The following is a 19,086-nucleotide window of genomic DNA, read 5'->3' as shown; positions in this document are numbered from 1 at the left end:
ACTACTGTAATAATAGTATATGTTAAAAAAGAAACTAGGGATGGAGGTGATATTCAGACGGGGTTAAACTTACCCGCACTGAGTGTTCACACCAAGTCAATACATGTATGTCGTGTGTTGAAATTTATTGTCCATTTTACTTCATTAAATTACATAATAATGAAAATTGCATTGGCTTGGTGTAAACACCCGGTGCTGATAAGTTGTTTCCGATGATATTTTATAGGAAAAATTACGTGTATAAGTAAATATATACTAGTTAATTAGTTATCATAGTTATAGTTTGTCTTAATTATAATTCGCGACCTACTTTTAGCTATAATTATGCGGCTCAACATTTTGGTTTTTTTATAATTCGCGCGTTTTATATTTTGAAATTTATATAATATAATTTCTATAAATGCTTACATTTCAGATGTTTCTAATGGTATAAATTCGTTATTTCGAGTTTATACAAAAATAACTCAATTATACAAATGCATCCACGAATTAAACAAATTCACCCATGAATTATACGAAGGAGGCAGTTTAAACCATAGCTACAGTCCTTAAATATATAAACTATAATTATGATTTATGAATCATAATTAAATTTATTATAATTACTGTTTGCGAAAATTTCATATAAATATATATACAAGTACAACTTTGCCCAGATGCAAATGTTAACAATTAAAAAGCCAAACGACTCGAACTCATCACTTAGGTCATATGGAGATGACCGATGAGTGTCTACTCAAATATCAAAGCCAAGTGAAAGGAAAATAAATAGTAATTCAACGTAAAACTGTGAACAAGTCAAAAGACCTCTCAAATCTTAACCGTACTACTTGCATGTGGCATGTAAAAATATGAAAAATATTTTTTATAACTTATTTTAAAATGTAAATTATAAATTTTTTAAATTCGATATCAGATAAATTGAAACGAAAAAGAAAAAAAATTATTAAGACAGTACTGACTGTTTTTTTTTAACTGAGAGTCACACGCAGAGACATGTCCCATCTCTCTCTCTCTCTCTTACTAATAAAGCTCCCGTGCCTCCCGCGGGATTTTGCTAAAATTTCAGTCATTCTCAGCCGTCCGATCTTTTTTCCAACGTCATCTTACCACCGCCAGATTTACACTCTTTCATTTCAAGTACGTTAACTCAAATGTCTTTTCAACATGACATGTACTTGACTGATTTTTTAAATATTTTTTATTACGTCATTTTTAGGTACTTTTTTTGCCTTTATGACTCATTTAATACCAAATAAAGGAAAAGGAGAAAAGATTCTTTTGCTTTATGGGCCCCATTATGATTGGGCCGGATAAAAAGGTCTCTGTATCCATTGGAAGCAAATAAAGGCCCTTTAATGCTAAATGGGCCCACTGTCATCATTTTATGTGGGCCTCTGGTAGATGATGGGCCATTTTAGTTGAAGCCCAAATCATTTGGAGCTTGGCCCGTAATTCGTTAAAGGGAAACTTACATAAATATACTATAATAAAAAAATATTTACCATTTATAGCAATAATATTTTTACCTCACTTGATCACTTTTAATTCATTTATAATACAAGTTTAATACATATTACAAAGAACAATTTATTATTCACATATAATACAAATTTTAATGATGAATAATATATTTATCACACATTTTAATACACTTATAATACAATGTGACAATTTTTTTACCAAACAAACATAATATATTTCAAAAAACAATTATAATTCATATATATTGCATACATAATTCACTTTTAATACATATTACAAATTTAACAAAGCATTGGTATAAATGGTAATAAACAAAAAGTATCGCTAAAATCAGTAATTATTTTTTAAAATGTATTAATTTATGTAATTTTTCCTTCGTTAAATATGTTCCCTGGGGCCTGGAGCCTGTAAATGAGTTAGTTATCTATTCTTTTGCAAAAAAATGTTTATAATACTAATAAAAAAATAAAAAAATGGGGGTAAAATGTTTAATAGAAAAGAAGAGAAATAATTGCATCCTTTGATGTTGCAGGTGGAAATGCTACCAAATATCAAACACCACAATTTAAAACGAGTTGAAGTTATATAAAAGTTATTTATATTGATGGTGTATCTAATACAAGTAATTTAAATTATACCAACTTGTAAGAACATTTTAAAATCTAGCTAAAACTTCTGATTGAATGTATTAATGTTGCAACAACTTTTTGTTTATGAAGGTTCGTTTTGTCTATATTTATCCGTTTCGCTATAGATTTTTCAAATAATATTTGAGAAAAAATTTGGCAAAAGTGTTTGTCTATACAATTGGCCATTATTAGCAAAATATTTCAAATTTTCAAACACTAGTTTTTTCTACTATTTGGATCAAGTCTCATTATTTGGAATCTTTGAAAATTGAAAATTTACATCAAACTGTTATCTTTTACAAAAACACCCTTATAGTAGTTGTTTGTTTGTATTACATAATTTTTTACGTAAAACCTAAGTAGTGATGAAATATTCAGTGAATATGAAAGTGATGATATAATTGTGGATGGAAATGACAAACAATCATCTCACGGTAACAAAGTCATGTGCTTCATTTATTTTTTGATGTATGGAATGATATAGGTTGCACTTGCTTCAAATTACCACATTGCTCTAGTATTATGGTCATTACTTGTTATTTGTTGCAATGAAGATCTAATTGACCAATAATACAAACACATGGTTAGTTTTGATAGTTTTTAAACTTTATGAGAAATATATTTTTCAAATATTATGACGAAACACATGGTTGAATTTTACCCAAATAATATTTGCCAAGAATATTTGACAATCTATGACTAGACGTTAGCTTAAATTATTAGAGGACGATCTGATGGTTGGTCTTAAAAAATACTCCCCGTATCTCATATTGGCTGATTATCTTACTAAATGTCTCATATTACTTGTCCACTTTACTAAATTAAGAAAATGTAAATTAAATTATTTCTATATTATCATTGCAATGAATTCTTTTTTAAAGTGTTTACATTTTAATTTTTTAAAGTTCGAATTAATAAAATTATATGCTTATTTATAATTTTTTTAATACGTATTATCAGGAAATTATTAAAAGGAAAGATCCGAGAAATGACAGATGTAGTACAAACATTGAACGTTTTGTCCCTTTGTACTACTACTCTAAATTAACGTCCATCTTCTTCCATGGCAGCCGGTTCTACTGAGTCGAGTCAACTCTTGATTTATCCAAAACCCCATTACTGCTAACACACACAATCTTCTATTTCCACGACAAATGGAGCAATCCCTGTTCCTATCAGTCTTCTTATTATTCTCAATTGGGATCCAATTCGTCTCTTCCCATCAAGAATCCGGCAACTGGCATTGCGAAACCGATGAAGTATCCCGTATTTCTGCGGAGTTCAGGCCTGGAGTCGTAACCCTTGATGGACACGCTGATGATTGGGAAAATATTGAAGGATTTGAGTTTTCTCTCCTTCCTGCTCTTGACCCAGATCATGACCATGAATACAAAGGGGGAAAAATGACCGTTAAGGTATTATTCGATTCTTCTACAATGATTTCCTTGATTTGTTTTCTTGGGTTACTTACTTGATTTTGATTAGGCTTTACACGATGGGAAAGATGTCTACTTTTTGTTGCAAGTAGATGGAGAATATGTATACAAGAAAGGGTGAGTAAATGCTCTCAATAATTACCTATCTTTTTGTTCAATTTAAGTACATTATGTTACTTGTGGGATTTTGGGATTTATTTAGTGACCACTGTATGTTCTTTGTGCTGGGATCTATTCCTGTTTTTAGACTGTTGCTTATTGGAAAATTGATTATTAAATTACATACCGTAGTTGGCATTGAGGTAACATCATCGGTGGTGTAGTTTCTCGTTTCTTTCTTTAACATGCTAAATCCTAAAGGGATTTCATGCTTCTTTAGAAATTTGAAGTTACCTTTCTTTTGATGTCTGTGAATCTATGCAATGCTACCCCTTGGGTTTGAGAGACTTCCCAATATAGATTTTTTTTGCTGAAAGACACTTGAAAAACAAATTTGTGTAAGTTATTCTAATGGATTTCTTCTTAATTAAAAATAGCTCTACTATGAAAGTCGTTAGCGAAGGGTAAACTCCTTAATTAGAAGTTTAATGATTTTAATATATCTTGTAGCTTGCTCTGTTTTTAGGGAAAAAGAGACGTCTTATGAATTCTTTTTGTTCAACAAATTCCTAAATTGAACTCAATGAAATTGTAAATCAATTAGGAAACAGATAAATGAAAATTGTTAAAGTCAAACTAATCAGGAATAAGAGGAAAACATATTTCCGTCAACACGGCTGTAGAAATGATATTGCATAAACAGGGTGCCTCCCTCCTCCTTTCCCTATTCATGCATCATAAAGATGTCATATGATCGCCCCCTTACTTCCTCTTTCACCTCTATTACATTGTCCCACACTGGTTGAGGGAATAGTTTCTTGTCTCCTTATATAGTCTTGGGCAATCCTCACCTCATGAGTTATATCCTCTGTGCTGTTCTGAATAAAATGAAGGATCTGTCAGGTTTACATTATTTTCTACCTAAATTTGTGAAAAATCGTGATTTTGAGGGTTATTCGATATTGACATGTAAGGTTTTGATGGCAAGGATGTGCACTATTCCCTAGTTGTGGTTTTTAAGGGTTATTCAATATTGACATGTAAGGTTTTGATTGCAAGGATGTGCACTATTCCCTAGTTGTGGTTGGGAAGAAGGGAAGCCAGATTTGGGAGTTAGAGATGAACTTCTGAAATAATAAAAAAAGAAAGTCACACTGGATTGAGCTTAAGTGGGGAAGATTTTCTTAGGTCTAGTTAAGTTTGAAATGAACTAAAACATATGGAAAAAGACTAGTGTATTAGCATGAGGCAATGTTTAGGATAAAGACGAGAACAAGATGACTGAGCCAAAAAGTTGACTGTGCTTGACATTTGCCCAAATAAATTTAAGGTAGCATTCAAGTGGTATTAGTGAGTGAATTTCCTGAAAACTGTGGTCCAAAGTGGAAGGTTGTAAGATGAGGTGATGCATGGAAAATGTGCTTTATTTACTTCTAACGGTTTGACTAATATGAACTTACATAGGCTAAAAATCTAGGTATACTATATTACCCTTTCAAGGTTGGGGTGGGGGGAAACATTATATTTTCTGTAACATTGTCGAAGAGCCTTCCATCACGGTCAGTCAACAATTACTGCAAGCATGTGCCCTAGCAGATCATTTCTATCTGCACTGGTATACTTTTATCACATAATCATTGTCTCAAATAATGTGATGGATATTGCTATAGAGTTGAAAAAGACTGTAGAATAGAGACTATTGGTATGTTTTATACAAAAAGGAAAAGTGAGGATGATCTTTTTCTCCTTTTTTGGTATAAAGACTCATGCATTTTCTCAATAAGTCATTATGTGCGCATGCCTAATCATCCTGAAGTCATTACTCATGGCTACTATCTTCTGCAACTGTTGTTATGAAATATGATCGTAACTTATTTGTTCTTTTGATTTATCACAAATGCAAGAGATGGTTTTTGTATCAGAATTCTCACTCACTGGATTACTTCATTATCCAAAAAAGAACCACTGGAAAATTGATGTCTGAAGGCATGTTGGGATTTTTTCTTCTTTTACATCCGACATTTATGGTTTTCATTGATGTTATAAGTTGAATCACTATTTTTTGTTTTCAGTCCTTAAAGAATTTGTCACATTACGCTGCTCCCTTTTTTTGCGTCCTTTTATGAAACTTTTGAGGCATAAAAAAGATATAAATAGCCCTCCCTCTTTATAGGAATTCTATAGATATAAATATAAAATTAATGACAAACTTCTTCCTTATTTCACATGGATCATTCAACTTGCCCAACCACCTGTTCCAATCTTACTTGACTTGGGTGTGGGTGTGATTGTAGGTGTCGGTATGAGATGCATACCGGATTCAGCTAGTTCACATGGGATGTATGGACTACAAATATGGACGACAACAATAGTTTGACTAGGTTTTAAGTTTCCATTTTGAAGTTTGTACACACACCAAAAATATTATACATCTATCAACCACATATTGACACCCGAGCCCATACTACAAACCATATTCCTGAATCATGAGATCGATGTGACAATGAATCCTACTTATCTAAAAGAAAAGTGATGAATCCAACTGCCAAATCCATACATAGACCTCTTCTAGGTCTCATAAACTCAAATACTTGAATCTTCTCCTCTTTTTGGCGGTTGTTTTTAGTTCATGCTTATAGCCTATAATTAGTGACATTAAATATGTACAATACGTCATTCTCAGTATGTAATGTGGGCAGTTACCTAATCAGTTTAAGCTCGGCTTCTTCTTTCCTTTCTCAAGTCATCCTAATATTGACGGTAAACTAATCTCTTTTTTTTTTTGAGAAGGCTATTTAACTAATCTTCCTTACACCTTTTAACAATCATTTTTAATAATACTTGCAGCCAACTCAAATATTGCAGAACCTTCACGAGTACTTTCTTTCCTTATTTTTCATCAAGCCTGGTCAATCACATCTTAAAACTATGTGCACACGGTATATACTTTTTGATTCTTAAGGGGAAGATTTTGTTTTTTATTGAATAACTTTCTTCTTTGTGGGATGAAGTGCATGTAGTTAGGCCAAGATAATTGAAACTTGTAAAACTGCTTAAAGGAGGTGTCTGCATTGTGTCTACATAGAAATAATGGATATTCTATCTCATTTTGTGTGAACATACAACAGAATTTCTGAAATGTAATGCATGGAAAAACACATGTTATCATCCTACATAAATTATTTGACCAAAAGGCATGCACCTTTAATTTCTTCCTCTCTATTAAACTGAGGTATCAGATGTGCACATCCTGGGGATTGAAACTGGTCTGACTTGTTTCATGCTTTCATCACAAGTTCCGCTGTGTTACATGAGTGGGTAACTGCCTATATTTTGTGATTGTTAGCTCTTTATGTTTTGTGTCTGAGTTACTGACTTCATATTTTTTTTTATGGTACTTGTAAAACAGATGTAACATGTTATCAACTTAATCATGGTATATTGTTTATTTCATGCCACCGTACTTAGGATTTCTTTTTAATGATGCAGAAATGACAATAATTGCCCATCTGTAGCACTGATGTTTCATGTTGGTGAGAGTGCCACATATCATAGTGTAAGTTGTGCTCGTTTGTTTACGGGTTATGCTAACTGCTGCAAATGTGTCTATCCAGAAAAGGAAAATACAGCTTTCTTGTGTTTCTGTTTGATATCTTTTATTGCCTAAAATGTGGATTAAATTGTTGGAATAGATGGGTGGGTGTAAGCAATCACCTGATGCATGCAACAAAAAAACTTGTCGTGGGCACGAAGTCGATATCATGCACTTCTCAATTGGAAATGCTATCCCTGGCAGATTGTATGGTGGAAACCCAGTCGACAACAGAGATGGTAATGGGGGAGACAGGTAAATTTTTATACAATTATCTTGTTTATACACTTTTACAGAATTCTCCAACTTATCTTTACTATGTTCACATTGTCAACAGATTTGGTCATCTAGTCGATTTATATGCTTGGAGCCCACACTGTATGAATTTGGATGGGGTTAGTTCTACAGGTAAGAATGTCATTCGAGTTATTTGGCACTCAAACTCTGGAACGTGTACTAGAGTATTATACTGATCACCTATCAATTAATACTTGGATCTTGATTGTCCTTCGTAATTGGGGATAGAAGCAAATGGAGAAAAGGAATAGAAAGAAACATTTGACTGATGCAAGTACCGAGGTTACAAAATTTACAGCTGACCTTAATACTTGTGGTTCATTTTTGCGGATCTATAACAGTAACCATGTAGGGTTGTTTCTTGTCTGTTGTTTTGTTCTCTTTTATTTCATTGGAACTTACCATGCACCCAAAGACTTGGTGTCTGTTCTATGAGATGCAACTAAAAAAGAAATTACATTTTAATGAATTATATATATAGCATATAAATTGAATGATGGAAAAAAATATCAGATCGTATTTCTAAATCTGGTTGCTACCCTGGTAGAAATGTAATATCACGGTCTACCTTTGTTGTTGCGATGGTGGAAATGTAATATCAGATGGATGATCAAACAGACATATTTTCTAAGAGGTTGAAGGAAGAGAAAATCTTGAATTCATCCTAGTCCCTGCTTGTTGACTTAGAAGTGGTCTATTAAGAAAGAGGACTTTAACGCACACATGTTTGTGGTGTCTTCTTCAACTATGATATGCATGCCTTCATTCTTGTGATTTTGGCGATCTTGTTTCTGCTATATCTATAAGCAGGACACAACATTTATTGACATGCGAGTTTTGGCTCGAGTCTGTTTGTACTTACCCTTAATTTTTGTTCTTAGGAAATGATACATCTGCCCAGAATGACTGGAGGGGTGCATGGTGGCATAGCAGTTTCAGTACCCATTCAGGTGACATCTTTCACCCTTGTCAAATCAGCATGGGTTTCATCAGTGCTCCTTCTTTATGATACTATAAAGTTGATTCTTCTTCTGGCATCTTCATTTCTTAAATGAACTTGTGTTGACAGGTTATTCTGAGGAAGACAGTCCTTATTCAACAAAGGGTCAGAAGGGAACATTCTATTTTGAATTTTCTAGGGCTCTGAGAACCATGGATCGTCTTCAGCAGGTAGTCTATCATCCTGATGTGTTTAGTCTCTGAGGCTTACGTTATCGATAATGTTGTCATACATTAGAAACCTCAGCATTAAATATAAACACCAAAAAAGTCCTAGGTGTATGTAAACATCGTCAATGAGACAGAAAAGGACAAAAAGTTCAATTCCACATTGTCAATAGTCACTTGTTAAAACATCCGTTGGCATGCTGTTTCATGCTTTCCCCACTTTATTAGCAGCTGAATAGAAAATAGTATGTGTTTAAAAGGGCTGCACTAATTAAGTTTGCTGTCGGGATGCAGGATGTGCAATTCACTATCGGTCAGTCAAGCAAGTTTTCAGCTGCATTTTGGTATCCGGAGGATGGAAATCCATGGCACGGATCAGGACATTACACGATTGGTTGTGACTGGGTACCTCTAGATGTTCCTCCTGGTTCATCTGCAGGCATCAAAGTGGTATCAAGAAGCTCTTGGGACGCTGCCAATGGTTTTGCTTTTCTGTTATCTGTTGTTTCATTTGGCGTATCCTTTTTTGTTGCTTATTGGGTTCATAAGAAAAATGCCATCTCTTTTCAACCCATTGATCTTTAGTCTTGTCTTTACCTTTTTTTATTTTTACATAGAGGGATGGCCATGGAATATTCTTTTGTAATAAGCGCATATCTTATACTCATAGAGTGACAGAATTTAGTCTATTTGCAATTTCATTAGGAGATGACTCTATTTTGTTTTACTTTTATACTGAATTTTTTTTGAACTTGGCCACACCGAAGTCCCAAGTTGAACGCTATAATTTCATGTGCTAGTTTTGTCACATCTAGTACCACACATTTCCAACTCCAGCATATAGAATAGAATGTCAAGAAAATGAAAATGTTCACTAATCATCAAACATTGCAAGCTATATGTTAATAGTGTATATATTGTCCTTTTGTTTTGATATCGCGATTTTTAATTTATTAGAGCATCTTAGGTACGCAGTTTTATCCGCACTGAAAATGGGCGAGAAATACTAGTGAGCTGACATAACTCTCTTGGTAAGGTTCTTAAATAATGTAAAGTACAAAGAGCATGAAAAAAATAGCAACATGGCAAATGTAGAGCGAGATCGACAGATTCCATACCACTTGCCTCTCATGTTTTCCTCAAGAGCATGAAGGGGTTCATAGTTCCACTTCAGAGGCTGCAGAGTTTGTGCGTAGAAGAGAGTCATAAACACTGGAATCGAGGCGATTAATCTTCTTCATAATCTCACAGAACTTCTCAGCTCTAACAGGATCATTACTGTCCTCAAAATAAGCAAGAAACATCTTGATGGATTCATCCTTAGGAAACCAAACTTTTTTCTTAGGATTTGCCTTGCTGGCACCCATCTCCAAATACTTCAGAGCAGAGTCTATCTGCGAATTTTTTATATAGAAATTTGTGAATGCATCGTAAGTCCTTAAGTTGGGTTCAACGCCTTGCTTCAACACATTCTCATAAAGCAAATTTGCTTCTTCGATCATATTTCTGTCAAGATAGGACTCCATCATCACATTTGAAACTCTGATGTCAAAGAATTTACAATGTGACTCCCATTCTCTAAAACGTTTCTCAAGGGTTTCCGAGTCCCCCAGTTTGGATAGAGCCAAAAGCACGATGAGATAGCTAAACTTGCTGGGAGTTGGGAAAACTGACTTTAATAATTCCCATGAGCGATTGACTCCTGATGGATTAGATGTTTTCTGATATAATGTGATTAAGGTATGGAAAGCTTCACGGTCATGCATATCTTTCATTTTCTCCATCTTTTGGAGAATATCATTCGCCTTATCAACGTAGCCGTTATTGATATATATCCCAGCTAGGTTTCCATATGTGAGCCAGTCAAACTTTACCTGATGCTTTTCCATCTTTTCAAGAACAGCCTCAACTGATACTATATCCTTCACTAAAGCATAACTGTTCATCAACTGATTATAGGTGAATATATCAACTGCAATATTTCTCTGCTCCATTTCTTGAACCAGTGCAGAGACTTTTTCAGGCTGACCACTTCTTAAATAAAGAGATATCACATTGTTATAATTTAAAGTAGATGTAAAATTAAGCTCCTTCATCTTCTCAAAAAGCTTTGACACTTTATCAAACATTTTCTGCCTGCAATAAGAGCTGAGAAGTGCTCCATAGGTCTTACTAGTTTTTTCAGATTCTTGCAGGCTGTCAAAATACATTTCGGCTGAATCTGTTCCCTTTGTGTTGGCAAGAAGGTGTATCCGTATTGCCCGATCACCATTGCTGATCATAATTTTGCTGCTTTCCATCCATTCAGACAGCTGCATTTGGAAGTTTAATGATTAAGACAATATGTCCAAGACAAAAATAGCAGCTTATGTAATCGAAGGGGAAAAGAAAAGGAGATCAGCTTCGATAAGACTATTATATGATTCATCAAACAAGAATAGTTTGAATAGCAGCAGTCACGTAATATAGCCAATTCAAACAAGGGTCATTGAATTGAATTGGCTAGAGCCATTGAATACAGCAGACAGTCTATAAAATTAAACTAAAGCCAATACAAACAAGTCTTCTGCTGTGATTATGAAACAACTATTTGCCCAATCATAGCATATTCATTCATTATTAACTTGTCAAGCCCAAGACACTAAATAAAAAACACAACAATACGAGCAACAAATTTGTATGTCAACTCAAGTTCAGATTATGACACATAAAGGATATAGCTTAAACTATCAGTATTCTTGATTACCCCTGAACTTGGCTCTTTGATAGTCTTTACCCCTAGATGTTGATGTGGCAAAGAGAATGACTACTCTCTTTTATGTGAGTCAGGATTGAAACACTCAAGCTTTTCAAAGTCTACTTGTGGGATTACACCAAGTGTATAGTTGTTCTTTGTCAATCACTTCCGTTTTCCATTCTGGTCAAATCGAGGTTCAATTCCAAAATAGTTTCACAAATGCATTGACACAATGCAAGTCATAGAATATTCCCCAGTTTCCACTTTTAGTTGGAGTACAAGTTTGTACTCCTAGTTGACTAGGCACAGTAGTTTATGAGCGAAATTTACTTGATTTATATCTTGCTAATGAGAGATTTGTGGCAGGTTAAGGAATTACTATCTGAAGCAAAAAAGTTCTATTGGAAACAGTAAGTCAACAAGCATATTTATTTGAGACTCCAACTATTGTTAGTGTAATGAATGTTTGACAAAAGCACTGTGAATCGCAAACAAAGAAAAAAGCAATGAAGAACTAGAAAAAAATCACAAATTTGTAACACAAAATGTTTCAAGGAAAACTCAATTGGAAAACACTAAATGATTTGTGGAAGCCATTTTTTTCTTTGTATCCTTCGTATGCTTCACCAATCCAATCAACACTTCGACATTACTATCAATCTTAAATAATCATAATAAACATTTATCATTGAACAACCAAACAGTGGAAATGAAAAAACAATTTGCAGGAAAAACATCTCCATGGAAAATGTAAACTTTATAATGGTAAATACTTAATTGAGTTACTTGAGAAAGAAAAAAGCATGCTCGGAGATGAAAGATAGATACCTGAAGGGCAAGATCAAACCTATCGGTTCTACGGAGATTGTTGATACAGCCAATAATGTCTATCTTTTGTATGGATTCCCCTTCGTTATCCAATTTGTTTAAAGTATCTTTAATGTTGGATTCAGAGTCTGCTCTATTGATAAGGTCCGACAATTTCCGGCGACCGTCGCTTATTCGTTTTCTTTGGCTGATGGCCGCCGTTTCTGTTGAGAAACATCGGCGATAAGTCGTTGATCGGAGAAGCTTCAAACAGATAGCTCTGCTCACCATTTCTTTTGTGGATGAAGAAGAAAGGGTTTAACTAGGGTTTATAACTAAGAAACAAAAAATTGAAAAACAATACAAAAAATTGCCAATACGACACCATTTTGCGTTTGTGGAAAGTAACCAACGTGAATTTTAAAAACTTTCAATTTTTTAATTATATTATATTAAACATAAAATTTATATATTAAAAAAGTTTTTAAGCATCTCAATAAATATTCAATCATAAATTTTTGAAGAGATTGTTAAATCTTAAATCACATGAAAAAAATATATCTGGATAAATATTCAATCATTTGAAATTCATTCAAAAATGGTAAAAATAAAAAAAACATTTATGTGATACCCATTCATTCAAATTCAACCACATTCGTACTTTTGCTTCAAAACTTTACATTTTCTAAAATCTTATAATCCTAAGTAAGAATCGATATAAGATTTATATGTCAATACAAATTTTTGAGAAATCCTAGCAATGTGGTCATTGTCTATTTATCATTGTAATTGAATTTATTATTGTAAACTATGAGCGTATAATATGCTCAAATGAAATGATACAAATCAATAATTGTGTCAAAAAATTCATTAAATATTTTATATAATATGTGATTGTGAGTTTAATTATTATTACTTCCTCCGTCTCATTTTATATGGCACCATTTCCTTTTTGGTCAGTCTCAAAAAGAATGTCATATTTCTTTATATGGTAAGTATTTAAAGATACAATTCCTCTTTTACCCTTGTTGGTCTCACTTAAGTATTGTAATACATTTATGAGAAGAGAGAAAGGTGAGTTTACTTTTCTGAAGACCAATTCGATAAACATTTTAAAATCTTCATTATTTCTTAAACTCCATACCGAATTAAATATTGTCACATAAAATGAAACGGAGAAAATATATGTTAACTTGATATTGCTGTAGAAATGAGTTACATAAATTTCAACTCACAAGTCTTGCTCTACTAGTAATAGATTATATAGTCCACCCATGTATCCCTAGTAGTTGGGGTTGTTAATGGTATAGTTTGATTGGTTATTTTATAAAATTAATTAATCTTGATTACTAAGTTAAAGTATTTAATACTAGAAATTGATTCATTTAGAATAAATATCTACCCACCTTATAACTTGATATTCATGAATAGTGCAATGCATCGTAACTACTCAACACTAATAATTGATAGATGAATCCCTATTCTAATGACATGATAAAAGATCGTTTCGTAAAGTATATTAGTAAAAATAATATATGTATTAAATTTTGTGTTGTTAGTAATTCTTTGTTTGGTGTATTTTTTCATTTTATGTATAAGCATTCGTTATATACTATTTTATTGTAAAGATTCAATTATCCTTTAACAGTACTTTAACATCTTTTTCACCATAATCGTTGAGAATATTTTAGTAGATAAATATTTGTATATATTGCATATTATTTTTAATATGTCAAATCAAACAATGCATAAAAAAAATCAATGCATAACTAATGCAAATATAATAAATATAAACATTACTGATGCAACTATTACTAATACACTTTATTGAGCATTATTTTCATACACTCTACCAAACAACCTCTTAAAAAGACTTACTAATAATGGACAGAGGAATTTTAAAATTACTCCCTCCGCAAACTTCTAATTGTCATAGTTTTCTTTTTTAGAGGCAAACCATAAAAACTTTGATTATATTTTATGATGTATTTTTTTCAATATATTGATATGTAAAAAATTACAATATATAGTACTTTTCGTACAGTTTTTAAATATCTAAAATATTTATTTAAAATATCAATATAATTTAATCTAATATAACTTTAAAAATTAATTAAATTAATTTTCGAAAAAACATAACATAACAATTAAAAGTGGAAGAGAAAATACATATCAACCTTCTCAAATATGACAAGTCTTTATATTGATAGTACACTTTTTTTAAAGGCATCCCACCTTTTATATAAGATTAAATAACATATACACTTTTTGGTAAGAATATATTTGGATTGACTTAAAAATAGGTTAGATCTTTTTAAAAATATTTTAAATTTTTAGATGTGTTTGACAAAGTTAAAAATATGTATAATATATTAACATGACTGTTAACTTAGTTCTAATGGATAACTATGCCCTTCAACTATAAGTGTATACAATTAGACACTTAAACTTGTATAAAATTAAACAAGTAGACACATCTGTTCTACTTGACATATTACATGTAGGATGCCACACAGGACACAAAATTGTCACACAGGACGAATGTATTCATTTGTTCAATTTTATACAAGTTTAAGTGCCTACTTGTGCGCAATCAAAATTAAAAGTCATAGTTCCTAACTGATACCAAGTTAAGGATCATGCTTATGTATTATGCCTTAAAAACTTACAAAAAATTTAAAACTAAAAGTAGGTCTCCCTTACTTTTTATTTTTGAATTAAAAATTATTTAGTTTTTTTTTTTAACTCAAAACTTATTATTTTTTAAATCATTCCACACGTCTAAAGCACATTTACCTCATTTTCATAAACACACTCTCAAAGTCCTTGTATTGAATTATGGGATATCAAAGATCAGGTAAATCCACATATGAATACTACACACTGTTAATTGAGCCCAGCCCAGTGTAATATGGAATAGCCCAAAAGATGGGCCTACTCAATGCGGCCCAAACTCTATTTCTTTCAACAGCCCAAGCCTTATTTCCTTTTCCCTTTTTTTTTTCCTACTTAAAACCACTATAAACCTCTTATAAACCCTAACCCTAGACGTGTTCTCTTCCGCTACAATTGAGCAAACATCGGGAGGGATTGAGAAGTGAAATTCAATGGCGCTGTATCTATTGTATGAGTCGGCGTCTGGGTACGGTTTGTTTTTGGCTCACGGGATTGATGAGATAGGGCAGAACACGGAGGCAGTCCGGAACTCAATCGATGACCTCAATCGCTTTGGGAAAGTTGTAAAGATTGAAGCTTTTAACCCTTTTGAGTCCGCTCTTGATGCCCTAAATCAATGCAATGCTGTTTCTGAAGGTCAGCTAGTGTAAATTTTGCTAATGACATTTGTTTACTTTTTTTTATTTTTTTATTTTGTGTACAAGTTTTTATGAATATGAGGTCTGCATGTGCGGTTTTAGCGAATTCATTTTAATGGACTTTCAGGTTGTTATAGTTTTGGCTGAGTTAGTGACATATGAGGTCTGCATGTGCGTTTGTGGTTTCTTTGAAGTAATTCTTTCGCCTTCTTCCAAATTCCAAGATTTCCAAGATTTTCAGACTGTCATACAATTTTACTTTGAACTTTGACTAAAGATTATTTTCAATTGGTTGTCTTTTGCAAGTATTTATGCTAAAAAGAAACCTATTTGAAAGAACTTAGAAGATTAAATATATATGATTTACTTTTTATACATCGACAATGTATTTTTAGTGCTGGGAGTATTAATCTACTTTATTCTCCAGGTAACCAATCAACATTTACTATTGGTACTTGCTTTTATGCAGCAATCATCTGTCAGGGCGAGCTAGTTTTCATTTTATTTCGTTGTTTGAGTTTATTGTTCTGAATGGATTTTTGGAATTGGGTTTACAGGTCAAATGACTGAGGAGCTACAGAACTTTTTGGAGCGTAGTCTCCCAAAAGTCAAGGAGGGTAAGAAAGCTAAGTTCAGCTTAGGATTGGCAGAGCCTAAGCTTGGGTCACATATCCATGAAGTTACTAAGATTCCTTGCCAAAGTAACGAGTTTGTTCTTGAGATTTTGCGTGGAGTACGATTGCATTTTGAGAAATTTGTTGAAAACCTTAAGGTTTGTTCCTTCATTCACTTACCAAACAGTTTATATTTGCGATATTCCACATTTTGTTTTTTGCATGATTATTTTACATGTGGCAGTCATATTTATGTATCTGAAAAGTTTGAAAACATCTTCAGATAGTTGAATTTTTACTCGATTCTTTTGAACTTCTTGTAGCCTGGTGATTCGGAGAAAGCCCAACTTGGTCTGAGTCATAGTTACAGCAGAGCAAAGGTCAAGTTCAATGTAAATCGTGTTGACAATATGGTCACTCAGGCAATTGTCCTACTTGATACTCTTGATAAAGATATAAATACCTTTGCCATGAGAGTCAGGTATGTTTACTCTTTGCCTTATCTAGATCCATGTGTTGTTCGTTTTAACATGACACAGTCATAGTGTGCCATACCATAATCATTTTGGTATTTATATCAAGTTCCATTTTTTATGCTTGGTAGTTTTCAAGTCACATGAATATATGTTTATTCACCTTAGAAGAGAACATGACACATGCTTGTAATTGCAAGGACAGTCTGATGCATGATTCTAATGTCCTGGCCATTTCTCTATCAGTTCAATTTATCTCTGTAACTGATATAGTCATGTATGCCATCCAATGTCCTTACGTCTGGATGTCTTTCTGCAATATAGATGAAGTATATGTTTGTTTTGAATGCTGCCCTCCATTTCAGTCCATTTGATTCCTGTCGAATGCTTATTGATGCAGAGAGTGGTACTCTTGGCATTTCCCTGAGTTGGTCAAGATTGTCAATGACAACTATCTATATGCCAAGGTTGCAAAATTTGTTGATGACAAATCTCAATTGTCTGAAGACAAAATTTCAGCATTAACTGAAATAGTCGGAGATGAAGATAAAGCAAAAGAAATCGTAGAAGCTGCAAAAGCTTCCATGGGTATGATATTATCCTTTCTCAAGTCATTGATGGGTGCTCATTCCTTCTGCTAACGTTTTGGTTCTATTCCCAGGCCAGGATTTGTCACCAGTTGACTTGATTAATGTCAAGCTATTTGCACAGAGGGTAATGGACCTTGTTGAATACAGGAAGAATCTTTATGATTATCTTGTCGCCAAAATGCACGACATAGCACCAAATTTGGCTGCTCTGATTGGTGAAGTTGTGGGTGCTCGTTTAATTTCTCATGCTGGTAGTCTCACAAATTTGGCGAAGTGCCCTTCTTCTACCCTTCAGATCCTGGGTGCTGAGAAGGCACTCTTCAGGTGATCTGCACTTATTTAATTTTGTTTGCACTTGCTCTCATCGTCTCATGTTAGGTTTTTCTGGTATATAGATTATTTCATTCTGCTATTGATCCCAACATTTTGTCTGATCACATTCTAAGTGTCACTTTCTGTAATTTTGTTTCAGGGCCTTGAAAACCAAAGGAAATACACCAAAATATGGACTCATATTCCATTCTTCTTTCATTGGCCGTGCTTCTGCTCGTAATAAAGGTCGAATGGCTCGTTATCTTGCAAACAAGTGTTCTATTGCTTCTCGTCTCGACTGTTTCTTAGGTTAGTCTCTGCAAGACTGGAGGCAAACATTTAATCATTTCATTACCCAGTGGTTTTGTGTTTCTTTTTTTTTTCTTTTTCACTTCACTTCCCATATTTATCCACAGATAAGAGTACTACTACTTTTGGAGAGAAACTCCGTGAACAAGTTGAGGAGCGTCTAGACTTCTATGACAAGGGGGTTGCACCACGAAAAAACCTAGATGTGATGAAAGCTGCTATTGAAACCGTCGAAGATAAAGGTGAGTTTTGGGATCATGAAGCTATGTACCATATTGAGTAGCAATCTTTATGCTGAACAATTTAAACAAAACATAATGAACTGCTTATTTTGTAAGTGTACTTGCATGGTGCACATTCTTGATAACTTACTGCCTGTATGATAAACATTTTGAATGTTGTGCCATGCTGCTGTTGTACTTGTTCAGTAAGTGCTATTGGCCTAACATTGGTTGAAATTCATTCCTGACAATTTTTTTGTTGGTTGTCCTTATTTTGGTTTCTGTATTGAGGATGTAGTATTTGTGTGCACTGCAGACACAGAAATGGACGTGGATGAGCCTTCCACAAAGAAAAGCAAGAAAAAGAAATCCAAAGTTGATGTGGTGGAATATGCTCAACCCATGATCGAGGATAAACCACTTGAAACAAATGGTGATGCCTCTGAAGAACCCAAGTCTGAAAAGAAAAAGAAGAAGAAAGAGAAGCGGAAATCAGAAGAGGAGGCAGAGCATGAAGAGGATCAGACTGTTGGTAATGGTAATGGCGTGCTCGAGGATGGAACAGCAAAGAAGAAGAAGAAAAAGAAGAACAAGGAGGACAATGGAGAGGAACTCCAAGCTGCTGTTGAAATTAAAAAGAAGAAAAAGAAGTCCAAAGTTCAAGATGATGAATAAATGTACAATTTTTTCTAATCTTGGTCTTGTTATTTTGACGGTTATTGGTCACCTCTTATAGTGCCTGTATGCTCCTAGGTTAGATTTTTGGCTGTCTTTCAATTTCTCGTGTATCAAACACTCCTCTTATTTATTATTATCAGGATGGTCTTATCATGATTCCCTTCCTTAGGTGTGCCTTTTTTTCACGTAGATTTATTCCTCAAGTGTTAAGATCATCTGGGTACCTGATTTAAAAAGGTACTTTCATGCAATATAAGTGTGAACTGTTTAAGTTCTCATTGTTTTCTGCTTTCCTTGCCACCATCTTACATTATTCTTTTTTTTGA

At 33.4% G+C, this 19,086-nt stretch overlaps 3 protein-coding genes across 4 annotated transcripts; 2 read left to right on the top strand and 1 right to left on the bottom strand.

The window, feature by feature from the left end:
• The first annotated feature begins 3,113 nt into the window (after positions 1-3,113).
• Positions 3,114-9,438, top strand: LOC107008411. 2 transcript variants are annotated; one of them, XM_015207439.2, is made up of 8 exons: positions 3,114-3,529; positions 3,600-3,667; positions 7,139-7,205; positions 7,342-7,496; positions 7,579-7,649; positions 8,420-8,488; positions 8,608-8,708; positions 9,000-9,438. In XM_015207439.2, the coding sequence occupies exons 1-8, from the start codon at positions 3,269-3,271 to the stop codon at positions 9,288-9,290; spliced, it is 1,083 nt and encodes a 360-aa protein (XP_015062925.1). In that variant the 5' UTR covers positions 3,114-3,268; the 3' UTR covers positions 9,291-9,438. The 2 variants fall into 2 exon arrangements, with proteins under 2 accessions (XP_015062925.1, XP_015062927.1); XM_015207441.2 differs by lacking the exons at positions 3,114-3,529; positions 3,600-3,667 and adding exons at positions 6,021-6,409; positions 6,497-6,588.
• A 203-nt stretch (positions 9,439-9,641) lies between these two features.
• LOC107011041 (pentatricopeptide repeat-containing protein At4g01990, mitochondrial-like) lies at positions 9,642-12,593 on the bottom strand. The gene is made up of 2 exons (XM_015210360.2): positions 12,271-12,593; positions 9,642-11,017 (listed from the first exon to the last, which is right to left on the bottom strand). Exons 1-2 carry the CDS (start codon positions 12,538-12,540, stop codon positions 9,863-9,865), a joined length of 1,425 nt encoding a protein of 474 aa, XP_015065846.1. The 5' UTR covers positions 12,541-12,593; the 3' UTR covers positions 9,642-9,862.
• Positions 12,594-15,277: 2,684 nt separating this feature from the next.
• On the top strand, positions 15,278-19,036 carry LOC107002882 (nucleolar protein 56-like). The gene is made up of 8 exons (XM_015201082.2): positions 15,278-15,561; positions 16,121-16,335; positions 16,501-16,658; positions 17,051-17,238; positions 17,312-17,564; positions 17,713-17,861; positions 17,969-18,103; positions 18,399-19,036. Exons 1-8 carry the CDS (start codon positions 15,357-15,359, stop codon positions 18,755-18,757), a joined length of 1,662 nt encoding a protein of 553 aa, XP_015056568.1. The 5' UTR covers positions 15,278-15,356; the 3' UTR covers positions 18,758-19,036.
• The last annotated feature ends 50 nt before the right edge of the window (positions 19,037-19,086 follow it).

Source organism: Solanum pennellii, chromosome 1 (genome assembly GCF_001406875.1).
Source record: "Solanum pennellii chromosome 1, SPENNV200".
Classification (NCBI taxonomy): Eukaryota; Viridiplantae; Streptophyta; class Magnoliopsida; order Solanales; family Solanaceae; genus Solanum; species Solanum pennellii.
The sequence above is the reverse complement of the archived record's forward strand: the minus strand, read 5'-3'. Positions and strand labels throughout refer to the sequence as shown.